General features: G+C 46.4%; 2 protein-coding genes and 1 long non-coding RNA gene across 3 annotated transcripts; 2 read left to right on the top strand and 1 right to left on the bottom strand.

The window, feature by feature from the left end:
- Window positions 1–420: 420 nt before the first annotated feature.
- On the bottom strand, window positions 421–11,330 carry LOC114867420 (hyaluronan and proteoglycan link protein 1-like). The gene is made up of 6 exons (XM_029170060.3): window positions 10,871–11,330; window positions 5,247–5,380; window positions 4,306–4,469; window positions 3,896–4,094; window positions 3,289–3,591; window positions 421–3,204 (listed from the first exon to the last, which is right to left on the bottom strand). Exons 2-6 carry the CDS (start codon window positions 5,350–5,352, stop codon window positions 2,915–2,917), a joined length of 1,062 nt encoding a protein of 353 aa, XP_029025893.1. The 5' UTR covers window positions 5,353–5,380; window positions 10,871–11,330; the 3' UTR covers window positions 421–2,914.
- Window positions 11,331–12,175: 845 nt separating this feature from the next.
- On the top strand, window positions 12,176–15,051 carry LOC114867422 (uncharacterized). Its single transcript, XR_003787853.3, has 3 exons — window positions 12,176–12,297; window positions 12,915–13,019; window positions 13,486–15,051. It is a non-coding gene; the product is annotated as an uncharacterized LOC114867422 (long non-coding RNA).
- A 282-nt stretch (window positions 15,052–15,333) lies between these two features.
- Window positions 15,334–17,867, top strand: cetn3 (centrin 3). The gene is made up of 5 exons (XM_029170062.3): window positions 15,334–15,492; window positions 15,780–15,915; window positions 16,123–16,237; window positions 16,415–16,606; window positions 17,313–17,867. The coding sequence occupies exons 1-5, from the start codon at window positions 15,476–15,478 to the stop codon at window positions 17,357–17,359; spliced, it is 507 nt and encodes a 168-aa protein (XP_029025895.1). The 5' UTR covers window positions 15,334–15,475; the 3' UTR covers window positions 17,360–17,867.
- Window positions 17,868–19,500: the final 1,633 nt, after the last annotated feature.

Consider the following 19,500-nt stretch of genomic DNA (forward strand, 5'->3'; position numbering starts at 1 on the left):
GGTGCGCTGACACGTACTAGCTTCCTTTATCTCAGCTCTGATCAGTCGGCGCTCTTCAGGAACGCAGGTGCCTCCTATTGATCTCTACCAGTATAACTGTGCTGTATACACAGTTTTCCTCATTTGTCACCAGACCCTGGTTGAGAACCAGGCCTGTGTTTTAGCGGCGTGATGTGTTTGTGTTCGACTGCCTGGTCTGGCGTTCCTGTCAGAAAAACATTTGTGTAAGCAGCACCCCTCCCTTTGGAAACCCATGGAGCACATTACTGCATTAGCCAGGAACTGCACCTGGCACCGAGGTCCTAAAGTCGATTACAGCCCGGCTCCAGACGCGAACCTCGCTGACTTGTGTTTTCTCTGGTGGCTTGAGCTGCCGTGACATGAACTCGATGAGAGCCGTGTAAAGAAGCTGAGGCGGAGTCAAGGTTTATGTACTTTTTTTATTGTCCTTTTGTCTTTGGCTCTCTAAGGGTTTCCTCGTACACTTCATTGACTAACAAGGCTTGTGATGGAGCATTCACAAAAAGAAGATTTAAAAGCCGAGTGAGGAGATGAGAAGCAGAAGAAACAGGTGAAACCACCTAGTGGCACCGTCCAGGTCTTAGGAAAAATTCCTAATAGCACCTCTGAAGTTTAATAACGGTTTAAATCATACAAAACTGTTGAGTTGCAGGTGCAGGTCGACAGGTTTTAGAAAGCTAGTTCACTGGTCTCTATGCTTAGTTGTAGCTTATTAACAACAGAAAGGTTCATAACGATTTCACTATGTTTTTTTTTTAGCAGAATTTACTGTACTTTACACAGTAAAGATGTTGCAAACCCTCAAACAGTGACTGAATATTTCAAGCGAACCGTGACTGAAAGTGACACAAGCTGAAAGGATCAAAGCTGCTTCAACTCTTTATTTATATGACTTCTTCGATGCTGTGGTTTTGTGAAACTAGCTTTATCTTTCAGGAAGTCCTGGATAAGTGCAGCTTGTCAAAAGGTTGAGCCAAGTAAAGCGAAGCCCTGCACCAGGCCCCAGCGACCACGTGCCAGCTGGGACCTCCATGAGCTTATGCTTGATCAATGGGCAGCGTTTTCTCCGGCAGCCTTACATGGACGAGGCCCTGAGCGCCGCTGTGCACGAGATATTGAGCGTATTGTGTTTCTGTCCCATTCAGCAGGCTGGCGGGGATCGGCTGCAGGCCTGCTGTTTCGGACCGGTGAGCTCAGCGGCCCGATTGGGCGCTTTGACGCTGAGACAGCATCAGAGGGAGCCGGTCGACGCCAGGAAACCTTGGCTTCGTCCGTCTGACCTCAGCTCCTCGTACCCTGGTGCGAGCACATGCTTTTTAACCTGGGCTGCGTCTTCAGAGCTAATAATTCACAAGTCCTCATTTCCTCCTGTGTGCCTGGAATGATCCAAAGCAGAGTGCCTGTTTTTTAATGATTAATAAACTTTTGTCCCAATTTTAGCCATGTAATAAACCAAAGATGCTTTAACAAGAAAGGTATAGTGATGCTAAAACAGGCTGGAGCATCCTGAGGAGGACGCTTTGAGGCCGTGCAACCCACATCGCTTAGTTATGTCTGGGACGCCATTTTGGTTTGAGGTGAATACTTTCTCATTTCAGGCTCACAAATCACAAAAACGACCTCATGGGGCGGCTATAGCGTTGGTAGGGCTGGAATCGCAAGGTTGGCGGTTCGAGCCCTCACCATGGTCAATATGCCGACGTGTCCTTGGGCAGGACACTAAACCCCGGGTTGGTCCCGGTGTTACGAGCTAGTCCCGGTGCACGGCAGCTGCTGGTGAGAAACTAGCGTAAAGCGCTTTGGATCCTGTGTTTAAATGGGCTGTATAGGTGCAGACCATCTGAAGACGCAGCTCAGCCGCTGTCACGATATTTGTAGGACAACCAACATTTACTGAGGAGCTGGACAGACGAGAGCTGAGAGCTGCTGTGCGGAGGTGGAGCAGAGTCATGCAGAACAACCACTGTGTTTATTTGAGCCAGGCATCTTTTTTCTTTGCACACAGCAATCAGCCATCTCCTCTTGGCATCTTCTTTATGTCCAGTGCAAAAAAAAACCACCTTCGAGTGTCTGTTCTAGTCTTTCTAGTTCTGTGGGGTTTTGCATGTTTTCTGCTGTCGTCGTTTTCTGTAAACCAGAGACTCGGCCTAGTTTGACCAAAACAGACAAATATAATAATGTAAATATTCCTACAGTATATAAAAAAATCAATTGGCCAATAACAGAAATACATATCTAGATAATCACTACATAGTTATAAAACATAAACAACGCGAGCTGTTGGATGATGTCTCTGGTTGTAGTGATGACACCGATGTTTGGTCCAACGCATTCAGAGAAAAACACAAAATACTGGGCGGTAGGATGAAGCGCAAAGTACCAGTCGTAGCACCTTGTGGAGAATGGACAGCAACGGGTCGCTTCCGTCGTGCTACGCTTTGTCTTTAAGTGCCCAAAGTCTCGGTCCGACTGCGAGACGCTTGGCTGTTTTAACGTCCTCGGTTCAAACTTGTTGCTCCTTGCTTCCATTCGTGAATGACGGTACGCGTGTAGCTGTGACGCCCCGACCCCCGACTTCAAGCCAAACCTCTCGAAGGCATTGATTAAATATTATGAATCTTAAATATGTATAGACTGTCCTTGTTAGTGAATCAGGTCCTGGGTTTAAAAGCACATGACAATAAGTCACAGTTTAAACAGGTTTGTTGATGGCGGTGTGTTCAGGGACACGTGCGAGTGTGATCTAATGGCGTTGTGGCTGGTACTCGTGGCTCCCAGGGGCTGTAGTGTGGGCGTCTAGTGTTGATGCTTCTGATTAGAGTGAGGGCTGTGTTCTCATACTACCTGTCTACATCCTGATGCGTGTGTTGCTGTGACTGCGTGTGTCTGGAGCTCAGTTGTGGCCCTTGAAGCAGTAGACGCCGTACAGCTTGTGCTTCTTGTCGGGGAAGCCGTGGAACCGCACGGCGGCCTCCGTGGGGCTGCAGCGCCGGCGGGGGTTGGAGATGGGGTAGCGCACGCTGCCGTCCGCCAACCAGCCGGCGTCGCAGCGGTCGTAGCCCAGCAGCTTCCAGGCCGCGTACATCTGGCCGACCTTGGCGATCTGAGCGCCGTCCTTCTGACAGGCCTTGACCCCCTCATCGTAGGTCAACTTAGAGGGGTGGATCAGGTAGTAGAAGCGACCTGAGGAGGCCACACACAAACCCATTAGCATTAGCAAGAAGAGTCCCGCCAACGCTCAATGCAAATAAATAGGAACACAGGTACCTTTGTAGTAGGAGGTGAAGCAAAACACATCGTAGTGGTTCTTGTCCTTGTCTCTCAGGCCGTAGTTGCGAACGCCCGGCACCGTGTTCTTGCCTCCGCAGGGCTCCCTGGGGGTGGTGATGGGATACTGGACCGACCCGTCGCTCAGCCAGCCGGCGTTGCACCAGTCCATCCCCCCTCGCCACGCGTCGTACAGCTGCTCGAAGGACGCCACGACGGCGTCCTGTTCGCCGCACGCCCGCTCGGCGTCGTAGAAGTTGAGGTTGTAGCGTCCCAGGCGAGGGAAGTAGGGGAAGACGATGCCTACGGGGGGAGGGGGGCGTTAGCAGACAACGCTGGGACCCTGGTATTTAACCTAATGGCACTTCTTGCCGTGTAAGCGCAGCAGCTTCAGCTTCGCCGTGGCGTCAGCGATTCGGCCTTCGGGCAGTAATAGCTACTCTCAGGCAAAAGGAAGCTGCCCTGACACTGATGTAGACAAAACACGCTTGTGCTTGACATTCCCCGGAGCAGTCGCGGCCGAAGCTGCTAAATTTAGACGGCCCGCTGCCCGCTGCAAGCGCAGGGACATCAAACTCTTTTCATTGAGTCCGTCATCCTGAAATACCTTCAAGGTCGAGCGACACCACCACCGTTCCGTCTTCCAGGCCGTCGATTACTTCGCATTTATATTTGCCGTAATCCTCCAGGGTGAGTTCTGTGATAACCAGAGACGCATCTGTGGGGGAGGAGCCCTGTAGGTGGACACGTCCATGAAAACTGCCGTAGCTCCTTTTGTGGTAGTCCATGGCCACAAAAACGTCCACCTGCAGCGGAAATAAGAGGCTCAGTCAACGAGGCCACAATCAGCTGTTCACCAGTTATTACAAAGGGGGGGGGGGGCTTCATATTTTCAATAGATATTCTTTTCTTGGCCTTTTTCAGTAGCACTGGGTGTATTTGACATTCATGTACGATGGGTGCGATGTGCTTGTTGAAATGCTACACCCACTTTAATGGGAGAGAACCAGCCGTTACCTCTTTCAGGTAGTCTGACGTCAGCTTGGTCCATTTGATCCTCGTTTTGCGACTGGGCGCGAGGGTTTGGTCCCGTTGGATCTTACAAGGCAAAGTGGCGTTTCCTCCTCGTCTCGACACCACTTTTGATTGTTCCGCCACCACTGAGAGTTGAGGGCTGTTTTCTGCAGCATAATCACATGTATAGACCTGGGTCAGCTTAGCTCAAACTCAATGGACCTGTCGTAGCAGACACTCTTCCTATTACATTGGTCTTATTCTAATAAGTTGTCATTTTTTCTTAAATTGTTTGTTTTTGTTGGACAATAATTAGTTATAAGTTAATTATTACTGGAAATGGTAGTTTGTTGGTTTATGTAATAAGTTGGTTTTGAGTTAGTTTAACTTGCTTGTACTGTCACTGTTTACTTCATTGCTTAATTATTTAAAGTGATTTAGTTATTTTATTTTTCATATGTTGTTGGTTCATAACTTTTTTTATTAGTTAGATAATAGATTTACAAACTAACTTAGATAATTGGTTAATTTTTTCTGTAACTTGTTAGTTGACTAGTTTAATTATTATTATTGAATAGTTAATTGTTAACTGTTGTTAGTAACTGTAGTTAGTTAGAAACAGTTTTTTATATATAAAACAAATGATTGCCTGTTTTGACGTGACAAGAAGTTAAAGGAAACTTTAAATAATGTAATTCAGAGTCAGAGGACATCAGCTTCTCCTAAACGATCGCCTGCTGGGTTTAGTGTCATACATGATATACAGCTATGTTTTTATTGCTAGTTGTCTGGAGCGCTGTATCTCGGGGTGCTAATCTGCCTCCACATGACAATCTTATCAGCAGGACAGCAGCAGGACGCGCCGATCGACTGGAAACAAACGACCCTGCAGAGTGAGTGTCGCGAACGCAGCGCAGAGAAAAAGCTGAAGACGCACAACTCACCTGTCACGTAGATGGTCCTGGAGTGCTCCAGCTCAGGGTACAGCTGGTCTAAATCCGTACTCGCTGCGCTCAGTGAGACCAAAGCACAGATCAGCATGGGAATCATCTTCTCCGGCTAAACTGGGGTCTGATCACTGCAGAGACAGCGGGAGGCAGAGAGAGGGGGGGGGGGGGGGGGGTTATGATGCTGCTGAGTGAGTTCCCTCCACACTGGTGCAGGACGGAGAAGTGAAAGTTGCGTGGAACACTTTCTATCTGCAGTGCTGCCTCTGCCCCCGGCTGCTGCTACGGAGCCTGCAGCAGCACAAACGCTCAGAGCCCAAACGCCTCCGTGCACACGGGTGACTGTACTGACTGTGCAGGAAATCCCTCTGTCATCCACCAGCACACTCCACATGCACAATCGTGCGCACACACGCACGCACACACACACACACACACACACACACACACACACACACACACACACACACACACACACACACATATACACACGCACGCACGCACGCACGCACGCACACACACACACACGCACGCACACACACGCACGCACACACACACACACACACACACACTCACGCACGCACGCACGCACACGCACGCACACACACGCACACACACACGCACACACACACACACATATACACACACAGGCATGCATGCATGCACGCACGCACGCACGCACACACACACATATACACACACAGGCATGCATGCATGCACGCACGCACGCACACACACACACACACACACACACACACACACACACACACACACACACACACACACTCACACACACACACACCACAGCTCGTCCTGTACAGACCCTCCCCTGCCCATAGGGTCTGGCTGTACGGAGCCTCACACATGTCAGCATTGAAGCAAAAACACTTGACTCATCCTGGAGGTCAAGACGCTTGGTGCCGGCTTTCAACCAACATCTCACACTCAGGCATTTAAGCACATTTGTAAGAGGACTTCAAAGCTGCAGCCTCTGTCGCCGTCTCCCTGTGTCATTAGCTGACTCCTAAAGACTGACAGACATTCCTTTCTAACCAAACGCTGGCAGCTCTGGTTCTCCAGGCTTTTTGTGTGAGGGGCAGCCGTTCAGATCGCCCCCTTCGTCGCCACCCCCCCTCATCTACATTGACTCCGTCCCAAACTGCTGATGCGCTGCCCTCCTGCCAGGTGGATCCTCTGCAGTCAGCAGAATAGCTCTGCAGCCACACTGTGCCAGTCCCCCCTGCACACACACACACACACACACACACACACACACACACACACACACACACACACACACACACACACACACACACCCACACTCCCTCGTTACACATACCGAGCGATAAACGATGCGATGAAGAGGTTGAAAAGCCAGGCTGTTTCCTGCAGGACATGAGAAGAGCAGGTGACGTGAGAAAAAGGAGGAGATGAAGACTGAGATACAGCAAGTGTGATGAGCAGGTGGTGACTGGAAAGTCTGGACTCTTTGTGAGAGAAGGAGGCCGAGTCTCTCCAGGACAGGTGTGTGACTGTATCTAACAGCTCCTGTCTGCAGAGACGGTGACGTGACTCCACCAAAGAGCTTTTCACTCCGAGCCTCATCAGCGGAGCAGCGATTACAGCCGTTAAATTCTCATGTGGATGAATGTTCTGGGATATTCTGGCTTTAAGGACGAGGTCTCTTTCTCCATAACTGATGTCAGACAGTTTAGTTTTATGTTGTTTATCTGTTTAAATGAAAGAAGTCTTGCCTGTGTGAAGTAGGTGGACTGTAATTTACAGTAACCATTTAAACCATCAAGAGGTCAGAGCTGGTGAAGTTTCCACTCCTTGTTTAGTCACTGTCAGTGAAGTGGTCCATTAGCACCGTGTTTATATGGCTTTAAACTGCGATTCACTCTGAGCATGTTCTATAAATGTCAAATGGAACCAAAGCTTAATTTTCTGGTCAGAGAAGGTCTGACGTCCTACTTCAAACGCTCCAGGGTTCATTCACAGGTCTTTTAACAGGTTCTCCTCGACCACACAGCTGCAGCTTGTTCTGAGACGAGTCCAGTCACGGCCGGTTCCCCTGATCACCCTAAAGCCCTAATTAGTCCTGTCAGCGGTGGCACCGCCGCAGCGAGGCCACCATGCTTCGTCCTTGCAAACTTAAAGCTGTACTGTAGTTTCCCTGGTGCATTGTGGGAAGTGTAGTTTCCAATGCACACCACGCAGCAGACTTTGGTTAATTCCCGCATTCCTTTGCTCAAATGAAGCATCTGACTTGTTGTGGCCCATTTCGCTCACGCACAAACTGTCCATCCGTCATTTAACCCTCAGCTCAATAACGTAGCTCCAGTCCGTCGCATGAAAAGTACTGATGAGACTCACATGCGCGATTGTTCACATGCTTGTCTGTCTATTTGTTCTGGTAACAGACTGTGACTGTGGGTTTGTGCCTGTCTCTCGACGCTCGGATGACGCAGGGCAGAGGCCTCTCCTCCGCATGTGATGTAAGAAGCGTGTGGATTTCATTACACGCACGCTTGGTGGACTGGACGTCACATTTGCATCCAGCAGAGACGAGCGTCGTTGGGAAATCCACCACTTGTTTGTTTTGAAAGCACTCTGCTTTGGTTATAAACCGATGATCGTGTGATCGTGACTGATTAATGGACGGGAACTGGAAGCGGCTGGAGGCACCACCCTGATGAAGGCAACACAGCCAAAGAACACTCACCGAATGAAGCATGTTGTGCGGGACAAGGCTTGTGCAATGTGTTTTTAATCTTTGGTACCTCACAGGTCAGACATTTTGCTTTTGGACGAGCCAGCGTCAGGAAGGATGGACTCATTGGATTCAGGCAAACACCAGATCATAAGCTCTCCAGTCCTGATGCACTGTACTGCTATCTAAGGAATTGCTTTCCTCACCCGCGGCCTCAGGTCTGCAGAGCATTACCGGCGACACAGATAAGAGCCCGTTCCAGCGTCACTGCAATGAGCAAAGAGGTCTGTCTGTAGCTCCACCGTGAGTAAAAGCCCTCTATCGAGGGCTGGTGGGTCCTCTCCCAGTGGCTGATGGGAAACGATGCAGGAAAGGTGCTATGTTCAGCACATGTGCAGCAGACGAGGAGAGCCCCTCCTGCAACAGCTGTGACACAACCTCCTGTGGAAATAGACCTCACACTCTTTAAGAGCGTCGCCGCGGGTGGGGTCTCGACTGAACACAGTTCGGGCCATTCACAAATAAATGAGGCAGTTTCCGCGGCGGTTGAAGTGATGAACTCCAACCAGGGCACATGGGGTTTGTGGCGTCAGCGTCACGCCACCTAGGCTGCTACAAAGAGTCCTCAGTGTGGAGCACGGCAGGTCTGAGGAGGCGTGAGGGATGTTGTGTCCCGTCAGGAGGCGCCGCGGGAACAACAGGACGCAGTTTCCAGCTGCAAACCTGCAGTGAGTGTAGGAAGCCTTCTGCTTTGTTTGCATGTAGCAAACTAGAAACACGTCAGCGAAGCATCCCGTTGCTAAGCAACAGGTTCCTTCATTCAACTGCACTGTGGACTGTACTACTACACTACTCATAGACGCTACTGATGCTCTGACGTCTGATCTGCTTTAATTAATGACCAGCTGCCTTCAAAACGCAAAATCTATCTATCTATTAGCCTGGACACAGAGTTCACAGCAGTTCACTGCCCGTCATGAACCCTGAGCAGAGCCGCACAGCGAGAGCTGAGCACACACGGGTGCCTCCCTCAGTGTGTCAGAGGTGACAACTGAAGGTCAAAGGTCGACTCCGGTCAAAGCTGGACGTCACGTGTGATTTTTAGAGTTTCAGAGGACGACGTCTCACCTTCCTTTCCTCAATCAATCCTGCATTCAGAGAGAAACTGAACCGGGAAGTGAGCAACCAGCAGCTGTAAAGCGTTCGCGCATCAAACGACCCCAGGCTATTTATCACAGTAATGCACCAGAACGCTTCCATTCCTCCAACACTGTCTCAGTGCAGCCTCGGACGCTTGCTAACGAATCCCCAGCATTAAACAAACTGAGCCTCCTGCAGGTTAATGGCTGCATCCACACATCTTCACAGTCTTGGTCCCTTCTCTTTAAACCCTGAGACTTGGGGTTGTGATTACTTTAGTCTACAAACACAGACTGTAAACATTTTCACCTAAAACAAATGTTTTGATTCACTTATATTTTCGAACATTCGTTTGAACGCTTCAAGCAGGTAAAAAACATGTTTACACACCGAGGCTATTTACAGAGTCAGCTCCTTTAAAGCTGAAGCCACTAAATGTCTAAAGCGTTTCTCAACACAAAAAAACGTCTCCTCGTGAGGGAAACAAAACGCACACACTGATCGCTGTGAGGGCAAATCCAGTTAACCTGTTTCTGATCAGCGCTATTTGCAGAAAACCCTGTTGACTAATCTGGGCCTGAACGGGCCACTGCAGGCTGCAGTGTGAGTTGGGTGGGTGGGTGCAGGGGTCAGGGTGGAGCCGCCACGTCTAAGCCAGCACACAGAGGACGGTTGTTGGGCTCCGAGTCGCTCGCAGCTCTAAATCACCCGCGCTCCGCTGCACAACATGGTCGACCACAACTATGATCGCTCTTACAAATATGACGGTCTCCACTGACAGAGTCTGAGGAAACTAAATGAAACCTCAGTTTATGGAGCAGTTGGAGCAGTTTCATCCACACGACTGACGGGCGGCTCCTACGTCACTCAATTAAATCAGAAAAGGCCAAAATAAACAATCCCAAATATTCAATGCGGGTGACTGATTATAGAGCAGAGTCTTGTTTACACCCAGTCAAAAATGTGGATGTTTAAATAATAGAACAACCCCGGGTTCCAAATGGATAAACGCTGACCCTCCGCCCAAAGAGGCCCCTCGATACATAGAGACATCAGAACCTCCTCAGGGAACCTGTGAGTGAGGTGTTTTTCAAATTAATTAGCAGCGAAAGTGATAATAGGTTCATTATTACAATCTGTTCATAAAATGTTGCATAACTTTGTTTTTGTCCAACCACCAGTTTGATATGATGGAATAAAAGTACACTTTAGACATTTAGTGTTTTATTTGTTGTAGTACTGGAATATCATGAACATGAAGCTGTTCCATTAACCGATCTAGGGTTTGTATTAATTAAGTGAACGAGCCTCTGAGCCGAACTCTGACCCACATGACCCGACCTCAGCACCATCGCACCCGAAAGTGAACTGAACAGTGTGCTGATAAAAGCTCCAGACATGCATCAGTGTCAGAAAGTGAAGATGCAAATCTGCTCAGTGAATTCACTGAGTCTTTATAAAATTACAAAGTCTCCACACGTGACATTTAATTAGGTTATTCAATTAAAACCTTAGTGTTTTTCATTTAACATCTGTGAACGTTCGGCATCATGATGTAACTAAACTAAACCCAGATGTTGCATTAAATCATATGACACTGAAATAACGTCGTTTAGTTTTTTATAAGAACTGTTTATTACCTGTCTTAATTAAGTTTGTATCTCAACCGTGTTCATGCAGTAAGGTGCCAGCAAAGCACCCAATGCTGTTCGTCCATTCACCAAGCAACAATATATCACACAAACGGAGGAAGCCTTTAAAACCATACCTGTGCAGATGTTGTTGTCTTTGGAGAGGATTAAAGCGGATCTTTGCTCGCTGCGCTGTGCGTGCGGCGTAAACCTCTCCCGCAGTCGAGATGCGGACCGAAGCGCAAAGCGTTTACGCACGCAGGGCACCGGAAGGAGCGGTGCGCAGTTGTTTCCCCTCAGTTGCGTCCACCCAGCGGCTCCTCTCAAAGCAAAGTGCGGCACAAAGCGGCGAACCGGCGCTCTCGTGCGCGCGTCTGTATTTGTGGACACCAGGGGTGGGCTTTCTTTTCTCTTTGCTCTGCCCACTTTAAAGACGCGCGCAGGGGAAGTGCGGGGAAATCCGGTGAGGTCCTCAGGTGGAGTCTCAGCTGGTCCTTCACGGATAAAAAGCTCCCGCTCGTGTCACCGGCTCTGGCTGCTTGCCGCACATCGCTGCAGTGGGAACGCAGAGAACCCGAGGTGCATCTGCAGAGTGTGCGATGCATCCCCCCAGATGTAGGACATCACACCCATTTGGGCAAACGCTCAAACTGAGCTCGCATCCAGCCCCTGTTGCTCAATATCAGTTTGATTTGGAGCGTTGTCGTCGCCCTCTCTGCTTCCAGAGGCTCTCAGTTCTGTAAAATGTTCCGGACAAGAACATCTGCTCCAATATTAATAGCATTAAGGCATCAGCACCTGCTGTCATTTAAGAGGGAACTTACTGTCAACAAGACAGCTGGACTCAACACAAGGAAAATACAAGAGCTGGTTTAAGCAGCGGATTTACTTCCTCACCTGGAATAAGAGCACTCCATGCATATTCTGTTACCACAAACTAAACACCCTTCACTTAGATTCATTGTTTAGTACCAAAAGCTGATTTGCTGAGTGTCAGAACCGTTTACAGTGACGCATCCATGTAAACAGAGATGAACCCCACTCCCAGAATACAGATCTGACATCAGAACGTGCATGTACTGTAAAGATAGTTACTGTGCAGTTTTGGGGGGGGGGGTATATTTTATGTAAAGAACATATGTGACATATGTCTGAGAGCTGGGGTGTGTCCAAGAGGAAGGACAGCTGTTTACATCTGTGGGACCAGGCTTTAGTCTAATTAGTAACAGTTCCAGGGTGTTGGGTTGACAAACCACACGTTTCACAACCTAATCAGCTGAGAATTCGTTTCACTCATTATGACATTCTCTCTCGCGCTCTCTCTCTCTCTCCGTCGATCTGTGCTTATCTTGCTCCGGCTCCCTCTCCCTCTATCTGCTGTGGCTCAAGGCAGCACGTGTTGTTTTTGGAGTAGGAAGTCACAGTAACTGGAAAAAATCCAAAGTCAAACTGTTCAGTTGAGTGAAGACTTTGCTAAAACGTTCATAAAGGATTTGAAACTACAAAAACAACTGAAGCGACATGAACAAGAGATGCTGTCAGTCAGCTTCTCCCTGCACGGCAGGTTTGTATTTAAGCTTGAGTTTGGATGCGCATTTTGACATGCCGGACTCTAAAATAGGGATAATTATGCTCCGCAACGAGACAAATACTAGATTCATCCCTGTTGTTTCAAATGATTCCACAAAATTAAAAGCTAGAAAAGTTCTGTTTTGGTTTTTAACTGTCATAAGAAGAATCAAGTAAAACAAACCAAGTCCAACTTCAAAGAAGAATAAGAATGAAGATGTGTCAGTGCTGAAAGGTTTAATTGTCCAAGATGTGTGAATGTCAGTGAACCGCATCCTCACGCGACTCAGGACTCGGGTTTCTGGGCCATAAAGCTCCGATCGCAGCAGCATTAACGGCGCCATTGTCGAGGTCAGCGAGCTTTTACAGCAGAAGGTTGGAGTAATAAAGAGTTGAAAAGGTCAGGAACCACTGCAGAGGAGGTCCGTTAGAGTGCGTGCATCTCTGTGTGGACCTAATGAATGAGTCTGAATTAACTGTTGTGTAGTGATAAACCAAGCAGCAGATGAGACAAGTTTCCAAACTGCTTGGACAAAGTGTGTGGAGGCTGAAGATGTGCTTCCAAAGCTGCATCAGCTTCTGCTCCTCTAATTTAAAGTCTCTAAATTACAGAACATGGCTGCAGGTCGAAGCTGCCAAATCACGTCATGTGCATGGAGTCACAGTGATACGGAGCCTTATCTGGTCCTGGGTGACGTTAGCGGAGAGTTTGTGCAGGTCAGTTCAACACCGAACTGCTAAAGACCGCAAAACGCAAGCAATTGTACCTGTAGAGGTTTATTGGTTGTTAGATCAGCTGTAAGCCTCTGTTTACGGTGTGAAGATGTTTACATGGGTCCATGGAGCCATGACCTCAACCCGTGGAGATCAGCTGTTATTCCCTCCAGATTTCTGCCAATTCAAAAAAGGGGCTGATGTCAAACCTGCCAGATGTGGCCGCAGGCAGCAGCCTCAGGGCGACGCGTGCAGCGTGGACAGGGGGTCCTTGTGCTCCGTCAGGGTGGGGTTCGGGGGAATTCGGTGCAATAACATGAACACACAGTGAGACCTTAAGCTGCTGCAGCCCCACCCCAGCGACAGTAATGGCTCGCTGTGTGAGCCATTCATAACTCACTGTGAACAGAAATAGAGCATTTTACTCATTTGCTCTCTTTAAAGCTTATTATATTCTTTTAATGCAAAGCCGGAGCCTTGTTGCATCACTGTGACGACTGATGTGAAGCTCCGGGAGACTTCATCGATGTTGGGTTCAACCCCTCGACAGGCTGAATCGGACTCTGTTTGAGTGAAAACAGAAGCAGCTTTCTGAGGCCAGGTCTGCATAACCCCCCCCCCCCACCCCCCGTGTGGCGTCAAGAAGCTGCCTGTGTGCCGCCTGCTGATTGTGGGTAAGGTAAATATGCGCTGTGCTCATTATGCCCCCTCCTCATGTTCGCCTCGGCAACAAGAACTGAGTGTGAGGCCAAGAGGAGGCATGAAACACAAGCTCTGTCTGAGAGACGCAGGTCTGACAGAGGTTCAGCCACAGGACAGCAGCGACCCGGCTCTGCTGATGGTTTGGTTCGACACCTAACCCCCTAACCAAATATTAAATTATTTCATATTCAAACTATTGTACAGACATGTGTTGTTTTCTCATCCTGACATTTTCCAGGGCTAATCAGCTTCACACGCTCAATCTCTGACGACCCGTGACGTCAGCACTGTCATGCATTTCCCACAGTTCCCACCGGCAGGTACGGTCTGGAACAAAGTGGGGGTCATCGGGTCTCTGCTTATCTGTCCGAGTCTCCCGTCTCACATGTGGACCCTAAGATAGAGGCCGGGACAAAGGTTCAATCTCACCCCTGGGAGGAGTCTGCTCTGTCCTCGGTCTCTTCTCTGCTGGCGCTTGTTGTCTTGCTCCACATTTCCTCTTCCTCTGTAAACCGTAGATCTACTGATTGAAACACTGGCGCAGCGACAGTGATGGTTCTGCAGCGATTCCATGTTTCCCACTACCACACCCTGAGCGTGTATCAAGATCATTTCTTCATGCTTGTGGAGCGTTACAATTATCTGTGGCGATTTTATTCACTTTTTAATGTTCATTCCATCAGTGATGAGAAATAAGTCCTTGAAATGCATTTCCAGCTAGATTCAGGAGAGAGGATCTGCTCTTGAACTGCAGTGGGGTGAGGGTTCATGTTAACTGTATTCCTGCTTTTCTTCACAAATGACCTTAAGGAGCAGCGCGTCCTCCCTCTGCTCTCACCCTGCATCTCTGCTGAGAATTGTCAGACAGGCAACACAAGAGGCCTCTGTGCGTTTCTCCTCAAGAGACGTCTGGTGGAGACGTAAGTTTTACCAGACACACTGTCCTCTCTGTCTCTCTTGGCTTCTTGTCAGCGTTTTGTGTCCTTGTGGAGGTTTGATGGATGTATTAACACGTGTGGCTCTGTCACCACCTACGTCTCCTGAGGGTTAAACTTATTTTTTCATGGGTCCTGCGTTGCTGCATTATTGCAGTTACCATCGGGAGCCCAGAATTAAAAATTAAGTGTTCAGAATATCCTCATTTAAATATATGAGATGTGTCTTGCGCCTTTTTTGTGTATGTTATGTCTAAGCAACAAGCGCTAGGAGTTCAACTTTACTTTCTCTGTGTGAGATGGACAATACTAAACATTAGCCAGTAGATGTCAGTGTTGCCACTGTCTTTAGAAAAACTCAGTTGTTTCTTTTATATGAAGCTTTAGCAAAATTTGATTGCATGAGTGATATTGTTGCTTCCTTCAATCTGCTCATGATTAGGTGTCTTTTGGCACATGTTATTATCAAATGTTATTCAAAAATCATTGTTTTCCCTTTGATTGAGTTTAAACTTAATGAATTTAGTGCTATTGACAAAACACTTTTTATGTCTCACGCTACTATTTGTTAGTGCCATTAATCCTATGTTCTTATATTAGCGTTGCCAAAAATTTAATGGCAATAAAGTTTTTACAAAAAATGTCCACTTACGTTATGACGTCAACCAACCAGGGAACACTTCACTGCTTCCTGGCAACCACAAACCAATAGGAAGCGTTTGTGTGAGCGCGCAGAGTCGGATTTGTTTTGTTGACGAGACGACTGTGGCAATAGCTGTGGATAGCATCACTAGGGTTTTCTTTCTAAAGAAATTAATCCAAATGAGTCTCTCTTTACGGTAAACCTCCTTTTCTGATTCTCTCCTATCATTTAATCAGATGACCTGATTTGAACGCCGCCAACGTCTTTTTACAGCGTTAGCGTAAGCTCTTTTACGTTAGCTAGCGTTAGCATGTTTGACCACGATCATCTACGTTTAATGTACACATTAAACACAGACTGGGATCGATTTAGTGAAGTTAAATTTCTCGAAACGAAAACGTGATTGGTCCTTTGTTTATTTTTCGATAAATATTTTGTTTAGGATGAAGTAAACCTAACGTTGGTTAAATCATATTTCTTCAGAACTGATCTTGCAGCGGACAAAAACAAGCGCAAGAAGAGGAGAGAACTCACCGAGGACCAGAAACATGAAATCAAAGAAGCATTTGAGTTGTTTGACACAGACAAAGACAAAGAAATTGACTATCATGAGCTGAAGGTGAGCAGCGCAAAGGCATAGAAAAAAATATATATATACACATAATCTCTGTATCTGTAGGAGTAGGTTTGATTTGTTATTAGTTGCTTTATTGCACATTAAACCTGTAAAGAAGAGGGAACCAACCATTAAGCCATGGATTAGCACTTATGTCGTTCATGTTGTACTTTTGCTGTTTAAGTTTATTTCACATTCACACTTCAACAGGTGGCGATGCGTGCCCTTGGCTTTGAAGTGAAGAAGGTTGATGTTCTGAAGATTCTTAAAGACTATGATAGAGAGGGAAACGGCAAAATAACATTTGAGGATTTCAACGAAGTAGGTAAGTTTTTCCTCACTCTTAAGTGAATGTTTGTACAGAGAGTTATTGCCACATAGCTGAAACAAGCTAACTGCAGGTGGAGTATATAGAGGAGGAATAATACATCAAATGCAGTCAAAATAAATCCCTGCATTGGCTGAAGTACTGTCCCTAAATGACCCTAATATGTTTTCACAGTGACTGACCGCATCCTTGAACGAGATCCGAAGGAAGAGATCATGAAGGCATTTAAGCTTTTTGATGATGATGAATCAGGAAAGATTAGTCTCAGGAACCTGAGACGAGTAGCTCGAGAACTTGGAGAGAACGTCAGTGATGAGGAGCTGCGCAGCATGATTGACGAGTTTGACACCGATGGAGATGGTGAAAGTAAGTGAGCTATTGCCCTTTATCTTTGTGGTCCCACAGAAAACTCCTGTAATGTGGTATTTCCCCATTCGATAATATTATCGGTAATAATAAACCAGGAATTGAGAATGTTTTTTTATTCTTTGTTCATTATACTTACCTTTTTGACTCACATGCACAATCTAAAAGCTGTATGAGTATGAAAGTAACATTAAGGGTGAAATTAGGACTGAGTGTAGAAACTCTGCCTCACATTTTAGTGTATGTATTCAGTGTACTTAACAATATTTGGCTTGGTACACTAACAATCGTTTAAACCCCTGGCTTGTGTTTAGATTTAGATTTATTTGAATGTACGTAAAAGCAAAATAGTTTGCCTGGGAAAAAAAGATATTTTCATAACAGTTCTGAATATCTTGTAGATTTTATAATAATAACACAAGTATGTGTATATTATATTATATATTATTGTTTTTGTCATCTTTCTTTAATGTCTACTTGTGCGGCTGCTCGTCTCTGAAAGTCACTGAACAAATATTGTTGTATAACTACAATGAAACCCTTTCTTATTATCTTAATATTCAGCAATTTACATAATATTAAAAATGTATTATTTGTAGCCACATAAAATATCCTAAACATTGTGTTAGTGCTTTACCTAACACAAGAAATACTGTAAGTAGTGGAAATGGGGAATTCTGACTAAACAGTAAATTGTTTCTTCCAGTAAATCAAGAGGAGTTTCTTGCCATTATGAATGGAGACGCCTCGTGAGGGACTTTATCAGTACTGAAGCCGTTTGTTGGATTGGTCGTCCATGTGGAAGAGACTGAACATCTGACCTTGTGTGTCAACGCTCAGCTTCCCCTTGATGGTTTAAGTGGATTGTGGTTGTTCATCAGCTGTGCGTTATACATTAAATAGAACAGCTGGAACATCAATTTACCTTGAGACAAATGTGTGAAGTCCATCAAAAGCTTTTGATCAGTCTCTAGTTCTTTTCTGTTTGAATAAGACGTGGCATAAAATTAACCTTTAACCTGTATAACGACCAATTTGGGCTTTGATATATATGTTATTTTTAGTTTTTTAACACCTTATTTTCACTCACTTATACTCTTCATTTTGTTATTTATTCAGGAGAAACTTACTAATCTTTAGCAAAACATTTTCATTTGTACATGACCAACAATTAGTTTTACTGTATTTACTGTTGACATACTGTAAATGTTGGTGTATGTGCTATTTATTTTGTACAAAATAAAGTTTTTTTTTGTCAGCATTTTTTTCTATTTTGGCAGTGTTTCTCTTTAATATAATAAATATTTCAATTTAGTAAATAGGGGCATCAAATATCCTTTCTGCCGTCCCTCAACTGTCCACTAGAGGGAGGTAGATCATCATGATTCCACGTGAAACCCATTTTGGCTGAGAAGCTGAAAGTCATAGTACTTGAGTCTAATTCTTTGAAAACTTGGCTTAGAATTGTAATTACTGCTTCTGCAGTGTGGTGTTAGATTAACAATAACGTGATAATATTAAATGAAGAATAATGTATAAGGTTTCACCTTTGTGCTTTATTACTTTATCTTGAACACCATATAGGCTTCAAATCCTGACATAACATACTGAGATTCTGATTATCTTCAGTATGTGTATGTGTTTTAGATCACACATGGTTCTTGCAGGATCGTGACCACAGAGGTCTTTAGGCGGGTCCTACCCAGCTCCCTGTCATTTGCTTCCCACAAACCTTTGCATGCTGATTTAGCAGAAGGCTTATACTCTTGAGTTGGTCAGATGAGAACATCGCCTGCCGCATGCATCATGTCTGCTTCCCAGACGATTAGGAGGAGGGTGGTTTGCTAACCCAGTTTGCTTTGGTAACGATCTGAGCCAATCACACAATGACAGAGTAGAAGACTTGGTGGTTTTCTCCTGTGTAATGGAGCTTTGAAGTTTCTGAGGGGCACAAATGAAAGTGATGCAGTAATAAAAGGTCTGAGGAACACGCACACACTCAAACACAGGAGGGACTGACTCAGACTGAAGGTTGAGTACAAGAACCTGCATCTGGTTGTTACTGCGGGGACAGACATCACGACCTGCCCTTGCACTGGCACATGCTCAGCTGTTGGACCCTGGACCAGAGCAACACATGCTCCAGAAATAGGCCAACCCAGTTCCTCCCCAGTTACAACCTCAGAGTCGCCCCCCTGTGGTTTGCGCTGTACGACTGTATACACGGGCTCTCGTACTGCTGGTAATCATCTGTGTTGATGAAATGTCTAAAAATACATCCGTCTGGTGGATCTCACCAGGGTCTGATTGCTCTCTGGTGAGGACTAATAGCATTGGTTAGGTTGGTTTCCAGATTTAGATGGTCTAATGAGATGAGTGAACATTTACTGATGTTTCTACACTTTACAGTTTCCTAAAATCCAGAACTGATAGAAAAGTCAGAGTTTTCCCACTTTTACTTAGCATGAGTGAACGTTACAGATTATTCAACGTTTACTTGATTCCTCTCCCACCACCAGCTTGCGTGAACGTAATCCCACAGATACTGTACACGTCCTTAGGTTTTCACAGTGGGAGCCTCTGAAGTGTCTGGTTGGTAACCAGAGTCAGACCTCTGCTCGTGTCCACCTGTCCATCATTAGGGGAGGAATGCCGACCATGTGACAACACTTGCCCTCCGACCCCGGCTGAGACGAGGCAACATGGGCGGAAAGGCTCCTGCCTCTTCGGTTCGAACTTTCACGACTCCATGTTCATCAAAGCAACACGTTTGACGTGCGTGTTTCATCCTTGTTGACCGAGGACCGCGTATGATTAAAAAATGATCCCAGCACGTTTAGGCCTATTGTGTTTACGACTCTGTCAGCTCGCTGTGTGACACCAGTGTCCAGGTG

The sequence above is a fragment of the Betta splendens genome, chromosome 12 (genome assembly GCF_900634795.4).
Source record: "Betta splendens chromosome 12, fBetSpl5.4, whole genome shotgun sequence".
Taxonomy (NCBI): Eukaryota; Metazoa; Chordata; class Actinopteri; order Anabantiformes; family Osphronemidae; genus Betta; species Betta splendens.